This window comes from Epinephelus lanceolatus, chromosome 24 (assembly GCF_041903045.1).
Source record: "Epinephelus lanceolatus isolate andai-2023 chromosome 24, ASM4190304v1, whole genome shotgun sequence".
NCBI lineage: Eukaryota > Metazoa > Chordata > Actinopteri > Perciformes > Serranidae > Epinephelus > Epinephelus lanceolatus.
This window is the reverse complement of record NC_135757.1, coordinates 11,894,695-11,913,239: the sequence shown is the minus strand read 5'-3', so window position 1 is coordinate 11,913,239 and position 18,545 is coordinate 11,894,695. Positions and strand designations below refer to the sequence as shown.

The 18,545-nt window shown below is 41.9% G+C and overlaps 1 protein-coding gene across 1 annotated transcript in view; it reads right to left on the bottom strand.

The window, feature by feature from the left end:
- Positions 1-12,199, bottom strand: part of LOC117250239 (gamma-aminobutyric acid receptor subunit gamma-3-like) — a 145,075-nt gene extending 132,876 nt beyond the window's left edge. Inside the window, exons 1-2 of the mRNA XM_033616344.2 lie at positions 11,734-12,199; positions 11,226-11,380 (exon numbers count right to left, since the gene is read on the bottom strand). Of these exons, the coding sequence (XP_033472235.2) occupies positions 11,226-11,380; positions 11,734-11,786 (208 nt within the window). The 5' untranslated portion in view covers positions 11,787-12,199. The remainder of the gene's footprint in view (positions 1-11,225; positions 11,381-11,733) is intronic.
- Positions 12,200-18,545: the final 6,346 nt, after the last annotated feature.

Here is an 18,545-nt window from a genome sequence, read left to right as displayed (position 1 = left end):
AAATCTGTAAAAACAACTCATAGATACATGGTTTCATTTTTAAAAATCATACTCACTCATTTCTTAAATAAGTCAGGCACTGTAGAGTTTAGCAAATGTTACTCAAACAGTAGTAAATCCAGCATTTGCTGGGGACTATTTTTAGCAGTGGATGAATACACATTTGATGCTCTAATGAGTCTACAGAGCAGCAGGACGCTGTATGTGGGACTGAGTCAAACTAACAATGTGTTCATGATACAGGAACATGTCACTGAGTGTAACAGTGTCCTATGTGTGTTAATAGTTTTTGGACAACAGCAGATGGCTGTCTGTGGGCTCAAGACTTTAACCTTGCTTAAATCTATTTGTTTAATTTGTTGGAGGACTAGTGTATTTTTAGAGCGTGCCTCAGACCTTAATCGAACTCCTTGAACCACCCCTGGCTCCCAAACTCTACATGTGCGTGGCTGCAGAACCCTCGCAGCATACAAAGCCCTCTACTCCAGCCTGCTTTGTCCTCGACTCCCCGGTGAGCACACACGCAGAAACACTGACACACTCGCAAACGCTCCAACGCACTCAGGCACATGCACGTCTTCGCACAGTACACGAGGATCACACACACTGCACACAGTGATCACACTCTGAATCCAAAAGGAAAGTGACACAATAGGGACACAAAAGCATCTCATCTTCATCCAAGGCGAACTGCTTCTTATCGGTTAAGGTGAGGCTCAACACTTGTTCTGCTCGGGGGAAATGTGGGACGCTTTTTCACAAGTGGACCAGTCACCCACTTTATATGAAGATTAGGCTCGCTGCTGACTTCACAAGACTGGAAGAGACAGGGGGAAAACAAACAAGGGAACTAAGATAATAACCCTGTTATGCTGTATCTTGGATTTCTACTCTTATTTTCTGTTTCGCTCCACTGCTGCTGTGGGACTGAACTCTACTTTTGACAGTTTCAAAGATTCCTAAGTAACATAAATCACAACTTCAATCACTGCCTTGTGGTTTCATGCCTCCACTAACCAGTCAAGGTGCAGTTCACATCCATGTCTGACCAGACTCATACATACAGAGTAAAGATTTAAAGGAAATGATTTCATTGAATCCCACACATGAAGCACTTATAATGTGGGATATTCCTGCACATGTTTACGGCAATGCCTCATAATGTTCAGCTAACGTTTGCACCAGCGGCAAAAACAGGTTAAAAAGACAAAGATAGTTAGAAGCTAAAGCTAAACTATAGGCTACAGACAGAAGACAATGAATATGAAGGGAAACTTGGCTGATATTCACCCAGCTGTGGCATCGCAGTGTGTCCAGGTAGGGGAAGCCAAACAGCGTTCATCTGCACACACTACGATGCTACAGCTGGTTGAATATCAGCAAAGTTTCCCTGCTTCCCTTCACTGGTTCCTGTACAGCAGGGTCGGACTTTATTCAGGCCTTATGCAGTATTATGCAGAAAAAGAAGAACTTTTTTTTCACTCTGTCTCTTCATTTAACATGTGCTGGTAAATACACTATATTTTTGATCAGAAGATTGATATCAATCTCCAGCAGACACTAGCTTAGCTTTGCATATAGAACTGAAGCAGGGGGAAACCTTCCTACCAGCAACCCTAAAGCCAAGCTCAGACCAAAGATTTGCAATGTTTGTTTTTGTTTTGTTTGTCCTTGTGAGCAATATTGTCATGTCATGTTGTGATCTGTGCTTTGTGTATTATTATTTGCCTGTAATTAAAAAAAAAAAAAAAGGATAAAATTCACAATGAGACAAAACCATTTTAAAATGTCGCAGAGAAAAGTTGCAGGCGGCTGGTTTTTCAAGGTAAAGTCTGTCATCTAGTTCAACAGCCAATGGGCTTGTAGTGAAGTCCGCTGGTCAAGTCAAAATGACCGCAGAGGGCTTGTTCGCTTGCTGCAGCAGGTGCTCCATCCCCGCCGAGCCCTCTGTTTCCGTCCTTACAGCGACTTTGGGTCGCTGCTGCTGCTCACTGTATGCACTTACACCCCTCTCTCATTAACACATTCTCATTGACTGATTAATTGGCGCTGATTATTCATATTGTTGTGGCGTGTTTATTATAAATATAGTCCATCTGATGCTGGTTTTGTTTCTGTTTTTCGCCGTTTCATCACCACTACAAATGTAACTGTAGCCAGTATCTCACTATCACTATCCTCATTCATATTTTAAGAAGCTACAAATTATGTTCAGCCACAAAATAAGCCTGAAAAGCTGGAAATGAGAACAGAAGTACAGAGAGGTGTTGCATAGAGATGATACTCTGTCTCATCAAGTTGCATTGGTGTTAATGGCAGGTTTTTAAACATTGCAGAAACAGGCAACTGCAAGTAGCATCAATTAACATGTTGTGTTTTAAAAAATAAGTTTAAACGGTCCAGTAAATAACAGTTTAGTAAGGCACATAAAGGGAGTAAATGTATGACCAGTGGCACAATAACCACCAGTCTCCTCTACTGTACTTTGGCGTAAAGAGAAGGGCTCTACAGTGTGACATATATGTCGCACGTGTGATGGAAAAAAATGTTTGTGCGATAAATGTATTTGCCTAGTAGCACCCATGTGACAGACTGCTTGCGAGCCGCTTGTGTGTGTGGTCTGTTTTTTTTCTCGTTTTTTCACTACACGACAAGAGCGTTCACTGCCGTGCATCGTCTGGCAGCCAGGTGAGTTGGTTCATTAACGTAATGGATGGAGGGAAAGCTCTTGTCATCGAGTGTCTTTGTCTCTGTGCAGGAGGCAGGGCTATGGGCTACACACACACAGAGTGTGATCTTCGTGAGGGGGAGACAAGGCAGAGAAAAAAAACAGAGTTGAGTGTAACCTGAATAACAAACTGGAGCTAGCTGTGAGGCTAGCGCAGCGTTAGCCGCAGCATGACCGGAGGGAAGCACAGCCAGTTAGCCTCCGCTAGCTTCCCAGCTAGCCCTGGCTCTCCATTTGGATCCAACCGGAGCACCGAGCCCTGGTTTGTTATTCAGGTTGAAATGGGAAGAAGCAGCGGGTTTATCAGGCAGCTGAGTGAAGTGGAGCCTGCGGAGGAAACACCAGGACCGTCTGGATGTAATAGTCCATGGAGGGGCTGCGGTGCTCTGCTGCACAGATAGGAAACCTCTAGGCTGACAGGACTCTTTGTTTATCTCATGCATTCCTCAGACTTCCAGTTTCCCTTTTTGCGTTATTTCCTCTCACGCAGGCGCAGAACGTCCGTGCTACTTGGCTGTCGGATGTAGTCCGTTTAGTGTGTTCAAATGCAACTGACACAGAGCGACGTGAGGCGACGTAGACGACGCAACAGTTGGCTTTCGTCGCCGCTAGTTCTTTGATGTCGGTTTGGCATGTCCGCACCTTAAGAGAAAGACAGGGAACCAAATGCCACGGCCCGTGTGGGAGTGTTTTGGATTTAAACCAAATGACAGAGGGGAGCCCACACCTGAGAGTGAGAGACTGACAGTCTATTTTTTTGTATTTATAAGGTCTTTATTTATTTATTTTGGTATTTTTACGTGTTATTTCAGATATTTAAATTTTCTTTTTTTTTAAATTCCTAAATATTCTTGTTAAATAAAAGTTTGTTTCTCTTTAAAAGGGTGTACTATTATGCCTTTATTATCATTATATAAGTTAAAAATAATGGTCTAAAAACAGCAAAATTATAACAATAATAAAAATGGTATTAAAAGCACAATATTACGCAATGTTATCGCTTATCGCAATAACTTCTGATGCAATTAATCACCCAGCAAAATTTGTTATCGTGACAGGTGCTACAAACTTTCTGGCCTGTGCTACAAAATTATCACCCTCTGTAGCACCAGTGCTATGGGCTAAAAAAGTTAGCGTACAGCCCTGAAGAGGCTATTTTTACCCAAAGAAGTGAGCTCCACTGCGAGATACAAATACACTTCTAATACTGAATTAATGGCCAATTAATACAGAAATCTCAAATATGCTAAAGACAACAGTATGTGCACTGGTTCCACAGCCAGCAGCATAAACAAGCACAACTACAGAGGGGAAGTTGCTCACATTTAAAAAAAGATGCAAACAGAAAAGCACTGTTTGATACTGTGTGTGTGTGTGTGTGTGTGTGTGTAAAAAGAGGATGACTTTGATTTAGACAAAATCCAGGTGTATCTCAGAAATGAGCCACACTGTTCTGACTTCAGTGGCTGGCTGTCTGTGTGTGTGTATCTGCTTTGTGTGTGTGTGTGTGTTTCATAGAGATTCATTGCAGCAGTTCTCAACTGAACCCACTCTTTCTTTTACAATGACTTAAATGTCCCAGATCTGTCTTTGACTCAGTGTCATCTTCCTGAGTGTGTGTATCACTACATGTGTGTGTGTATGCATTTTTTGCCCCGTATGTTTCCGCTGCCTCACATTATCCTGCTAAGACATTAACATTTCATGGACGACACCGAGGTTTGTCAACTGGATCTCATCAAAATTTCATCCTTAATTATGGAAGCAGAGCTGGAGGGAGATCCCCCCTCTCTGCTGCCCGAATGAACCGAGCCGAGTGAGCCGCCGGTGGAGGCGAGAAAAAAAAAAAAAAAAATCAATTCTCACCAGGTTACTGCCTGTGGAGGCTGGGTGCCTGGTCATTTTAAATAACCCAAGAACACAAATAAACAGTCTTAATGATCTGGAGATAAGTGTTCCCACCAGAGTCTTTCCACAAAGTCTTCTGAAACTTCATCTCAAGCGTAACTCCACTAAAACTCCCAACTGAAGCCATTACAAATGAAAGTCTTTCAGGCTTGAAGGTGGCAACTTCAAGGTACACAGAGTAGTCTCAGACTGAGTCTTAATAAACCTCCACTTCAAACCCACGAGTCCTGCAGCTGGGAGACAAATATTTGTGCTGTTTAAAAAGCACACTCCTAATTAGAAGAGAAGTGGTGTTTGATAATGTCAGTTTGTAAATAAAATGTGTGTTTTAGTGCCAAAAAAAGGTCAACAAATAATATAGTTCACACAAAATAGCACATATACAGAAACAAAACAAAACAAAAATCAATATACTTTTGTGCAGCATAACTTTGTTTTTTCTTCTTTTCTCTTCCATGAATCATCTCACAACCCCTCAGATCTACAGTAGTTGAATCTAGCTCCCCTCCTGCAGCCACAACAGTCAACATAAATGCATCATCAACTCTATGTGCTATAAATGTAGGGGCCGAAAGTGTAAGGGAGTCCCAAGGCATTCACCTGCAAAATGTCTAAAGCTGCAACAATGACTTGTCAACTATTAATTACCAACTAATTTAATAATCAATGAATCAAGACAATAATCAACTATGAAAATAATCATTAGCTGCAGACCTAAAAGTATGACTAAAATTAAAACTATCGACTAGGAACAGTCACAAAATGACTGTAAAGAGATGCAAACAGACACAAATTAACTAGAAGAACTGGCAAAACAATCACCAAGAGATGCAAACAAAGACAAATAGACATGAAAAGAAACACAAAATAACTGCAAAAAGATACATGACTACAAAGAGACACAAATGGTAAATGGCAAATGGATCTGCAATTGTACAGTACACACTCAAAGCGCTTTTTACACTATGAGTCACATTCACCCAGTAACACACACATTCACACACAGCTGGCTGAGGCTACCATACAAGGTGCCACCTGCTACTCAGTTTTTCACATACTCATACACTGGTGGAACAGCCACAGGGAGCAATTTGGGCTTCAGTATCTTATGATTGGATGACCCACTCTACCTCTGAGCCACAGCCGCCCCCAAGAAAACAAAGAGTCACAAAATGACTACTAAAGGGACATAACACCCTAAAAAAGACAATATTACCTAAATATGACACGAAACAACACAGACAAAAACTGACCAGACACAAAACCACAAAAAGAAACACAAAATAACCGCAAATAGGCACAAAAGCATTACAAAGACACATAAAGACACAAAACTACCTCAATGAGACATGAAACAAAAACAAAGAGACACAAAATGACTAAAGAGGAACTCAAAATCATAAAAACAGACATTGAAAGACCAAAAAACAGGACAAAATTACCTTGAAAAAGACACAAAACAACTACAAGACACAAAAATCCAAGACACAAAATTACTAGCCTACAAGGTGAAAAAAATCCAACCACAAGGAGACCCAAAATGACCCCAAACAGACGTAAAATGACCAAAAAAAGACTCAATATTACCCCCAAAAGACACAAAGCAACAACAAAGAGACACAAAACAACCACAGGGAGACACAAAATCACTAAAAAGAGACATTAAAAAAGCAAAGAGACAATATTTCCTAAAAAACTCACAAAACAACTACAAAGAGACGCGAAAACCCAAGACACAAAATGACTATAAAGTGAAATAAAAAAAAACCACAAGGAGTCCAAAATGACCCCAAAGAGACATAAAACAACCAAACAAGACTCAGTTACCCCCAAAAGACATAAAACAAAGAGACACAAAATCACTAGGAGACATTAAAAAATTACCCCAAAAAGACACAAAACAACTACAACAAAAAAAAATACAAAAAAAAACAACCACAAGGAGACCCCAAATGACCCTAAAGAGACATAAAACAACCCAAAAAAAGACTCAATATTACCCCCAAAAGACAACAACAAAGACACACAAAACAATTACAAAGTGACACAAAACCACAAAAAGATGCATAATGGATACAAGGAAATGCACAACAACAACAACAAAACACAGGAACACCACCACAAAGTCTGTGTCTTGCTTTTACGCCGGAGAGGTGCCCAGGGGCCTTTTACATATCTGTGCCCAGGGGCCCTGTTGTCTCATTATCCACCCATGACCAGCACATAACAACAACTTTGACTAGACCACCATCACTATGAACTGAGTGGCACCACTGACAAGAAGACACACTGTGCTGCTGAACTGGATCTGCCAGACTGGGTCAGACTGCACCTGCAGCACACATAGCATGGCTCACCATCATCACCACAGGTCAACACATCTGAGACACGAGCTGGCACACACAGTAACCATAACACAATGCACAAACTGGTCCTTATCTGACATTAAAATATGTACTCACCGATCACAAAAGAATACTGTTGTCGTTAGTTACAAAATGGCCACCCACAGCCTCAGTGTCCAGCGGCTGAACGTTGGTGTCCACAGAGCTGATAGTGTCACCACTCTCGCTCCTCACGTGCGTCTTTAACTGACAAAAACACGGAGAGCTCGCGTGCCGCTGATGTGACAGCCATGTCAAAGAGACACACAGCTTGGAAAAACTCCGAAAGTATCCGGATATGACTAAGATTACAGTAACGTTATTTACAGTACTCCCGTTGTTTTGGCTTCATCCAACATGGCGGCTCGCCAGGTGAAGTTCATCCAACTAATTACCGTCAGTTATTCCAGACATTTCTCTGCGTCACAGTCAACGTCCGCCCTCGCTCCTTTTAACGAAACAACGTAACGGTCCATAACATCGTACACAGTCACGGCGAAAGCACTGTTTTGTTAAAATATGGCAAATTCATCTAAATTTTGTGACTACAGCATATCCATGCATAAACTACGCTAACGGTCAAACTTCCCCGGTGACGCGCGAGCTCTGAGCAACCAATCAAAAGAGGAGGTCAACTGGGAACGATTTTGTATTTAATTATTACAGTTATTTATTTTTAATATAAAGTCATCATGTTATATTCACTTTTACATCGACATTTGATAAAAAAAATAATAATAATATTAATAATAATAAAATAAAATAAAAAAAAACAAAGGACATTCTTGGTGGGAGCTCGAGCACCCCCTGCCGCCGCGTCTTGGCCAAGTCGTTCAATGCTGCGTTCAAATGGAATCGGACAGACCGTAAACGCCACGGGAAAAACAGTCCGGCACAATGGCAGGATGTTAAAATGACATGGATAATAATATGTTGCCATGGTGATGCCATATGGTTTACAACAATAGGACAAAATATATCAGATAAAATAATTTAGCAGTCATTGTTTTATGTACTTTTACTAGTAATGTCCAGTGATTGTCTACATCACACGTGTTTTCACGCGTTACATAACATCCAGTTGTAAATTCCGTCGCGGAGGATGGCAAAAACTTTACATAATTTAACTTGAAATGCAATGCCCAGGGGCGTAGCACCAAATTTCTTAGCCCTATGCGTAAGCAGTGTCTGCGGGCCCCCTGCCCTTCCTCTCTTGATCCATCTTTTTCACAGACAACTTGTGATTTTTTTTTAACTGCAGACAAAACCAAACTTTTAATCAAGGCTTTTCGAGGCCCCCAGCAATCAGTCTCACGTGTCCCCCCACTAGGATGCCGGTAGCCTCTGCTGGCCTCACCTACTTCTCCCGTCCTGCTTTCGTCCACTAAAATGATATCTGGTTTGCCACCTAGCGTCTCCCTGATCCCACGTGAACGCAGGACAAGTAAGAATTTAGGTAAGACAAGGTGAAGCAAATGTCACAGTGAGCTGCAGGAAACAGAACAACAACCAAAGAATCTTAAAAAAGTTCAGAAACACACAGTGTTTATACCAAAATGTAGAGTAGAGCAATTCCCAAAGGATTTCCTCACATCAGATCAACGGTTCCTCTGATTTTGTCAGCACATCGCTGATTGTAAACGCAAAAATCCCAAACGCGGGGAAAAGCAATGTTAACAAAGCAGACGTAAATTGGAACGTAAGAAAAAGAGCAAGAAAATATAGAACATCTGAAGGCTACAAATGAACAACATGACACCATTAGAGCTACTGAAGGTGTCTTTGTGCCAAGGCTGGTCAACATTCACAGCTTCACTCAGCAGCACAGATGTCTGCTTTGATTTCTCTAGCAGCCTTTTCTCTCTCTCTCTCTCGATATATATATATATATATATATATATATATATATATATATATATATATATATATATATATATATAATACATATATACATATATATATCCATATATACAAACAGTAAATATAAACGGGACTTTGGTAATGACTCCACACATAACACAGGGAGCTTTTTTCCCAGTCAGTCCAGCCCATCAGTGAGAGCATCGTGGGGATCAAACCAGTAACCATTTGATTAGCGGTCAGCCTCTCTGAGGAGGAACATTTCCCCCTCCGAGCAGCTTTGATTGTGCCAGGAGCATGGCAGGAATAATGTGGGTGCAATCAGAGAATGATTTGGACTGGAGCTACTGCTGTCGACCTCTCGTCCACCTTCTTCTATACACAGCATGTCAGCCCTGTAATCTCCTGTAGAGGTAAGAGAAGAAAAGATACCCACCCCAAATGTTTCTACGTGGTCGGATTTTTCTTGACCATGATGTCTATGAAAACCACGAGCAACCAAAATGTCACAAGCTCTGAAAACAAGCTTAAGCAGATGGAGAATTTATTAGTTATTTTCCATGCCCGCCTATCTTGTTGGGGGTCGTGGGGGTGCTGGAGCCTATCCCAGCTGACACTAGACAGGTCACCAGACTATCACAGGGCTGACACATAGAGACAGACAACCATTCACACTCACACTCACACCTACGGACAATTTAGAGTCACCAATTAACCTGCATGTCTTTGGACTGTGGGAGGAAGCCGGAGTACCCAGAGAAAACCAATGAGCAGTTGGTGAGAAGAAAATGTCAACTCCCCACCCTGGGTTCGAACCAGGAACCGTCTTGCTGTGAGGCCACAGTGCTGACATTGGTTTTACTTCAGTGAATAATCTAAGTACTCCCTCCGAACTGAGGATTGTACAGAAGTCCATTCAAATGAGCTCAGCCTTTTAAAAAGATGTTCCTTCACCCAGTGTGAATGAAAAATCACTGAAAAAGCTAAATGCTCAAAAGGAAATGGTGTTCCTTCTGTAAATTTTAAACTCTAAGGATACCTAAAATCAAAAGTACAGTCCAAGATCGAGGCTCAGGTTTTGGATTTGCTATAAACTACCGACACAATACTCCTTAAACAGTGTTGGAGATGCAACAATCAGTCAGTGAATCAGTCAGCTGATTGTTTAGGCTACTTTTCATTGTGATGGTGATGATGTCCAGCTCTACTTATCAAATCCATCTATTTTGCAAACTGTATGCCGAACAGAGATCAGTAGTCATGGAATTAACCATGGGTGGAGCAGTCTGTCTCTTTGAGTCTTGACTACTGTAATGCATTTTATTCTTATTTAAGCCAAAGGTCGTAGCACTTTTACAGTAAGTTCAAAATTCGACTGCATGATCACTCGTACCCACGTTACCCCAGTGTCTATCGCGTACTATTGAGTTGCTGATCTCGTCCAAGTCCACTAGGTCGCTCAAAGTTCAAGACTCATGGTCACCGAGCTTTTCCTGTCCTGGCTCCCAGACAGATCAGTCTCCCTCTGGAGGTTTGTGTTTTAAAGCTCAATTCAAAATCTGCTTACTCTCAAATCAATCTAATTGACACTCCCTTGCTCTGGTTTGTTCGTCTCTGGTGGTCAATTTTCGGCCAGCTTTGAAGCTTTTTAATTGTCTTTTTGTAAGCGAGAACAAAAAAAAGCCAAACACACTCTGGTGTCAGATTCTTAAATAGGAGGATTTACTGCTTATGTTTGGTTGCAGCTGCAGTTTATACATGATCCCGATATGTAGTGGTATGTAGATACTGAAACATTCAAACCCCCAGCAGACAGACGATGTTGCTAACAAGCTGCAGGATGGTGTCATCATTACAAGCTGCCCAAATATACAGAACATCACCCTAAATCCGAGCAGACACCCCAAGGTGTCCAAACGTAACAAATATGGCTGCTGGCATTTTGAGGACATGTGTATATAATGATGGGAAACACATGCATAACATCATTCCACAAAGTCTTGGGTGTGATTATTTCCCTCAAAGCTATGAGATGTAAAGTTTGGAGGGGGCACATGCATGGAGGAGACATTTATACTTTGAATTGCTGCATAAAACTCACGAGTATGCAGGAAATTAAGCACCTAGAGCTCATAATTTTCTGTTGGAGGACCCCACACACACATACACACACACATTGAAAGGAAACCTACGCCCTTGCAAGAGGAAAACAACCCCCATCCAGTGTTGCAGCCTCACTGGTTCCAGCACCACAGACAGCTCCACTCCCAGCCAATAACCCTGACCTCCACGAAGTTTAAACCCTATTAACCAAGCTTTAACTCATCTGCATGACCCGGCCTTACCTCCAATGTCCGGCCGCAGCGTCTTGTCATATTCCTTGAGCAGATTGTTGAGTATAAGTGTGGCGTCCTCCTGGTGCGACCTGGGAACCAGCATTTGATTGACAGTGGTGTCGTTGGGATCTTCATCGTCGGCGCCATAATCCAGTAGATCACAACTGGAGGGTGGGAGGTGAAAAACAAGGGATGGTGGGGGTCGTTAGTCATGTTGCTGTGCTCCCCCTGCCCCCCCTTTAATGAACAACATCAAAAAAACTTTGTCGCAGCAGCATAAATGGATGCTGCTTATGTTTGGATGCATTGAGTTTAACTGTCAGAGCCCAGACTGTATATGTGCACAGCAGGCATTTCTGTCTGAGTGTGTGTGTGTGTGTGTATGTGCGGGGAAAGCCCTCAGAAAAAAAACATGCATTATGAGCCACACGCACATGAAATCATACCCCACATGTGAACTTTTAAAGCCCCTCAGCTGTTGATCATGCAAATCAAAAAAGGTGCAAACCCGACTCACCGAGCACCCTGAAGCACAAGTATGAAGAGGATCACCACAAACTTGATTGTCATTTTCCCATGCGCGGATCACCTCCGATCACAGAAACTGGTGGATGGAGATCCCGGTGCTGCTGCTGCTGCTGCTGCTGCTGCTGCTGCTACTGCTGCGATAAAGTGCCAGTACAGTACAGTAGGTGTGTGACCATCAATCCGTGCTCTGAACTTCCTCATCCACCCACATACTTTCTCCTGCGTGTCATCTGCGACCACACAACCGGTCTCTCAAACCCCCCCTTCCCCGATCCGCCGAGCACCACGCAGGGGTTCCTCCGGGACGCACCCGACGATCAATCAGTGTGATCAGTCCGGCGGAGGGGGGGGAGTCGGATGGACGGGATCCAGCGGCGCCCTCCTCCCTCTAACGCCTGTGTGGGCAACAGAGGTTGGGTGACGCTGTCTGCTGCTGCTGCTGCTGCTGGTGGTGATGATGGTGATGATGGTGGTGGTGAACCTTGAGCATCTTGCGTGACTCATACACCGTGCACAGGATACAGGACCTGGACCACAATTGCATTATCCAGATGTAAAGCCTTTTTTTTGCAAGCTGCGTCATGATCAAAATTATGTCATTATATTTCCTGCATGATTAAACACCTGGATCCATGAGGTTTTTTGATTTAATCAAATTAATTAGAGAGTTAGTAAAGGGTTAAACAGTGCTGGATTATTGTCTTTTTATCCTGATTCCCTGAATACTTTATCTGCCAGTGTGCTGCACCATGCAGATCATAAAAAAATATGAGAATACAGCCATATAAAAAAGCAGCAGGATGTCAGTTTTACTGATTTTATATTTGATTTTTGTTTATATTGATGCGTGCCTGATGATGGTCGCCACTGGAAGTCATACCCAGGCTTTACACAGCCGTTTACGTACCACAGAGTCACAGCGAGCTCTCCCCCACACACACTCAAAATAAGTCATTTCTGAATAGGCGCCCAACTCAGCAGGGCAGCCTCACTGTTCCACTGTTCAGCCCCACAAAGTTGGGAGGCTGTTTTGACGCACACAGGAGCACAGGGAGAGGCTGCGCTGCCCCCTGGTGGCTGGAAATGTGACAGAGAAACACAGGCAGCAATGTCAGGCTTTCACTGCAGTGCTGCAACCAGCATATGAACCTCTCCACCAGCACTGACCTCCATAAACAACCAAAAAATTCTCATTATTGATGCTGATACAACAAAATGGTGACAGATTATTCACCCCAGTAAAAGTAGCAGTACCACAGGATGAAATACTCCATTACAAGTGAAAGTTCTGCATTCAAAATTGAGTCAAGGTGCACTACTAAAAGCATGATAATCCTAAAGATGAGTCAATATTCCTCTCATTTCCTACCAAATGTTGGCTTAAAGGTTCAGAGTCCTGTATTAAATACTTACTGAGAAACACAATATGTTACCTTTTCAAACCTGGAATATTTCTGTGCACAAAGGTTGACACAAAAAGTTTCTAAAATAATGCACATCTAGCTGATAAGACGCAAGAGTCCGCACACTACGACATGCTCCCATAAATGTCTTCAACTTACCACCGAGGTGATGCTTCAAGCTTCATGCTCTTCACTACACAAAATACAATGCCAAATATCCTCAAGTTGTTTGGATGTTTTTGTCTATGCAAGTATGTGTGTTCCACCAACACATTCTCACTCCGACCTCGTCACATCGATGTTTGGTCATGGACTTTCCACGTCCACGTCCCCACATGGTTGGCTTTAAGCAACAAACACACATGGTTGGGGTTTAGGCAACAAACACACATGGTTGGGGTTTAGGCAACAAACACACATGGTTGGGTTTAGACAACAAACACACATGGTTGGGTTTAGGCAACAAACACACATGGTCGGGGTTTAGGCAACAAACACACATGGTCGGGTTTAGACAACAAACGCACATGGTCGGGGTTTAGGCAACAAACACACATGGTTGGGGTTTAGACAACAAACACACATAGTCGGGTTTAGGCAACAAACACACATGGTTTGGGTTTAAGCAACAAACACACATGGTTGGGGTTTAGGCAACAAACACACATGGTTGGGTTTAGACAACAAACACACATGGTTGGGTTTAGGCAACAAACACACATGGTTGGGTTTAGGCAACAAACACACATGGTCGGGGTTTAGGCAACAAACACACATGGTCGGGTTTAGACAACAAACGCACATGGTCGGGGTTTAGGCAACAAACACACATGGTTGGGGTTTAGACAACAAACACACATAGTCGGGTTTAGGCAACAAACACACATGGTTTGGGTTTAAGCAACAAACACACATGGTTGGGGTTTAGGCAACAAACACACATGGTTGGGTTTAGACAACAAACACACATGGTTGGGTTTAGGCAACAAACACACATGGTCGGGTTTAGGCAACAAACACACATGGTCGGGTTTAGGCAACAAATGACATTAATAAGTTTTTCAGCATAAAATAATTATGTTTGTTCCATTAAAGTGTTTTAGTCAGTTGACAGCTTGTAAGAAGTTGGTCAAAATGAAAAACATTTTTCACAATTTGGGTAAAATGGAATGAAAATAAATAAGTTAGGATATCTTAAATTAAAAAAATTGGCCACTAAATATCAACACTCAAATATTAAGTTCGTTCAACTTTATTAAGCTTTTTGAGGTTAAAGCAACCTAAACTAATTGGTTTATCAGATTATAAAAGACTCATTGGACTAATTCCATAATGTCAAAGAGGAAAACGATGCATGCAAAAAGTTGAACAAGTGCATTACTTTATAGAGTGTACACACAATGTATATTTTTGCTGTTTTAATAATTAACATTTCAAAATTACACATTGGAGCAGTGTTTGAGTAAATGTACTTAGTTACATTCCACCACTCCCTATTACCCCTTAAAATAAACCATCAAAAGTGAATATATTAATGACAAGATTTCTCATGTTCTTGTATCTGTTTGCTTAATAAAATCTAAGAAGTTAAAGTACTCCATCTATAAAAAGCTGGTCACTCGTCGTTCATCAAAAACAGTGATGAAAATAACCACAGCTTTAGATGCAGCGGTATAACTGAAGTTGATTTGTCTTTTCCGGAGAAAGGACTGACAGTAGATAAAACAGAGAAACAGATATTTCCCAGATGTGTGCTAAGTGGAATTGGAGCACACAGACACTATATGCATCAAACTATTTTTATAAAGCAGTTAAATATCAACAGGGAATCAGCGAAGACGGATACACCAAAGAGCTACAGTCAGATTCCCCTCTTGCATTAGCAGCTATAATCATGATTTAATGAAGCCACAGGAGCTATAAGATGGATTCTATAATATACATCAGCTTTGACCCGTGATTAATAATGAACGCCATTGTTGTTCATCCTTTTTATTTGATCATTTTAAGTATAATACATAAAACAAATACAGTACATAAAACAAAGAATGAAGAACACAAATACGTTGTAAAGCCCAGCTATAGCTACAATGGCTTTGCTGCATTTCTTTTTTGCAAAATTTAAGCAAACAGTTTAATGTTTCCTCCAAAAATGTTATTGATGCTCAAAAGCAAGAGAAGCTCCATGCATGTGTAACGGTTGTCTACCGCCTTCCTGGGATGTTGCGACCGCTGCATGTGCATTACAGTCCCCAGTAGAGAGACCCGAGTTCAAGACTTCAGTCTGCTTCACTGCCTATGAGCTAGCTTCGGATAAAGTACGTATAATCAATCCTAAATTTGTCCCGAACATGCACCAGCCACAGCTGTCCAGACACCACAGAGAGAAAAACAAGCATTTGTCATCGGCTGGGCCAGTCGGGGCTTAAATTGGAGTGAAGCGCTTTGCTGTAAGGGGCCCCCCTGAATGGGTGAAAGTAACTTAAGCGGAACTAAATCCCTTTTCTAACAGATGTATGGCAGATGAGTCTGTCACAGTGGCTGAAGGAAGGAGGGAGGGGCAGGCAATCGTTTCTTGGCTGGCAATAGAGAAGAGAGGGCTGGTTAAATGGATGGATGGATGGATGGATGGATGGGTAGATAGGGGCACTCATTTCTTCAATGGCAAGAAAGATGTATGTATAGATAGAATGAAGTGTACCAGTAGTCTATTTATCAAAAATAATGAAGTTTTGTAAACTGTAAAAGGAAATACTTCAATTTTTTTGTTCGAGGGCCAGATTTGCGCCGCTATTGGCTTGCCAATGGTCTACAGCCATGCAATCTCCGAACCCATCAGGGATCAGTCTGACGATGATTTAGCCTCTAGGGCACAACAGTCAATATTTCTGGAGTTGTGGTTTGACCAGCGGATATCCGAATACAACACATTCTCACTCCGACATCTTCACATATCGACGTTTGGTCATGGACTTTCCACATATGCCGTACAAGGTACCCTGGGTACGGCTGTTGACGTTCTGGGACACTGTGTCAAGTTCTGCCTGTTACATGCATCGTCTTCTTTCAAAATACACTTCTGTTTTCACAGGAAATGTAACTTTCGTTCTTGTCCCGCCGCGTTTCCCCCTGATGCTGCCAGACGCCATTAAACTATAATGGCAACCGGCCACGTATCATGCTGACATTAAAGGATGCTTTGTTTCGTTGGTTTCTGATGCTGCAAGTCACTGCCCAAGTGCCGGATTTCGACGATTTCAAAGTGAGACCGGACTCCTGATTAACTTCTGTGTGCTGGTCATCTTTTACAATCCGATTAGAAACTTTAAAAGTGAGAATGGAGTTGGATTTGAGAGCAGCCCGTTCTCACTCCTAGGGCGGCAAATACTTTGTCACACCCATTAGCATGTGACAGAGACAGCAAAGGCACCCTTTAGTGTCTATATGAGATGCATTAGGCTTTAAGCTAACTCCAAATTGAACCCATCCACTACAATGCGTGACACTGAGAGAAACTGATGTAGTATACAGACTGAGAAAGTCCTTGGAGGGAGGTATGGTGGATGGGTCTAACAAAACTTCTTCATCTAGGAGACCACAGTACGTGTCCCATGTGAAACCAAAAGCTAACATTTACGTGAAACATTTACATCACGTTATGCTATTTTTATGTACCAACCAAACTTTTTTTCAACCAAAACATGATCTTTTTTCGAAACATAACCAACTAATTTTGTGGCCTTAACCTAACTACAAAGGTATCACAGCATAAGCCACATGTTACAATGTATTTCAGACCTCGCTATGAGACACCGAGTAGTGTGAGAAAGTGTCTGTATTTGATGACCTGGGAATACGAACAAGTTGTTGAGATATGACGTCTATGACTGGATTATTTTTCCGGATTGTCAAAAGAAATTAAAAAAGTGAACAGAAAGCGAAGTCATGGTCAGATGATAGCCAAAAGGTTCTGGGACTGCATTTCGGCCGATGCGTTTTGCCTCTTTTGCCCCCCGCATGAATTGTTTACCTGAATGCAACCAAAACCCACTCAAATGTGATTGGTCAATAATACTCGCACTAAAAACAGACTACAAACAGAAACCAGAATGCTTTCAAAACTAAAATCTTGTCGCTAAATACTTGGATGAAGCGAGTATCCGGTACAGATAAAGAACAAAAGTCCTGACTTACTTGGGGATGTTCTCGAAAAAACTTTCTAATAAATAATAAATATAGCAACTACCGATGAACTCATATCAATTTCAGGCTTAAATAACAATTTCAGATCAGACCACACCCACTCAGTGTTAAAGCCACACCCACTTCTATTTAAACCCTGCCCATTTGGAGAACATGTACAAACACAGATAATTTAGTAGGTTGAACAAACAGAGATCCTGATAATAGTGTACTTGCTCATATCAAAAATAAAAATAAAGTTAAAAAATAAAAAAGAAATACTTCAGTTTTTGTCAGTTGTGGGCTGATATTTGCTAACCACCGGTCTACAGCCATGCTACTGTGTGCTCTAATGGCTCTGTAAGGCTATACTTAGGCACAGCAGTGCTTTAAGCTAAATGCTAACATCAGCATGCTAACAATGACAATGCTAACATGCCGATGGTAAGTGGGCATAATGTTTACCATGTTCCCCACAGCGTGTTAGCATGCTAACATTAGCTAATTAGCATTAAATGAGCACAAAAAGTACAACTAAGGCTGATGGGAGTGTTTAAGTGGAGGACGGACTGACACTGCCTTCCATAGAGAAAACAATGGAGGCTAAATACACTTACATGATTAGGGCCCAAGATGCTAATTACAGTTTCATTTCCTTTGGTAATATAACTCAAAATAAGGCTTAGTCAGCTGAAATAAAGCAGCTCTGGAGCAGTTCAGCTCTGACAAAACAAACGAAATGACCCCAAACTATGTGAAAGATTTAGCTATTGCAGGCGTCAACAGAAACAAAAGGAAAATTAGCACGTGTCTTGACGATGTGGATAAGCAGCAGAGTCAGAAACAAGCAGGCAGTGGAGGTTGGAGGTTGTTACTGAGTAAAAGGATGTCTGGTCTGTTCATCTGGACTTGCTGCCATGGCGACCACAGACAGACAAATATATAGATTGCCTTTCAAGTGCATTTCATTGGACTTCCTTTTACACGGCTGCTGCGCTTGAACAAGCACTGACACGTAGCTTTGCTGATAGACACCCACCAAGCTTTTGACAGATAGCAACACCTTAGATTTACATGAAATTCAACATCAACCCAAACCAGCACGAAAACACTACAGAAAATTATGGCACAAAAATCCAAAATGAAAGCGTTTTGGAAAGAATTTTAAGCTGATATGGTGACGACATCCAATGTAGGTCCGAATTTCACAAAGCAA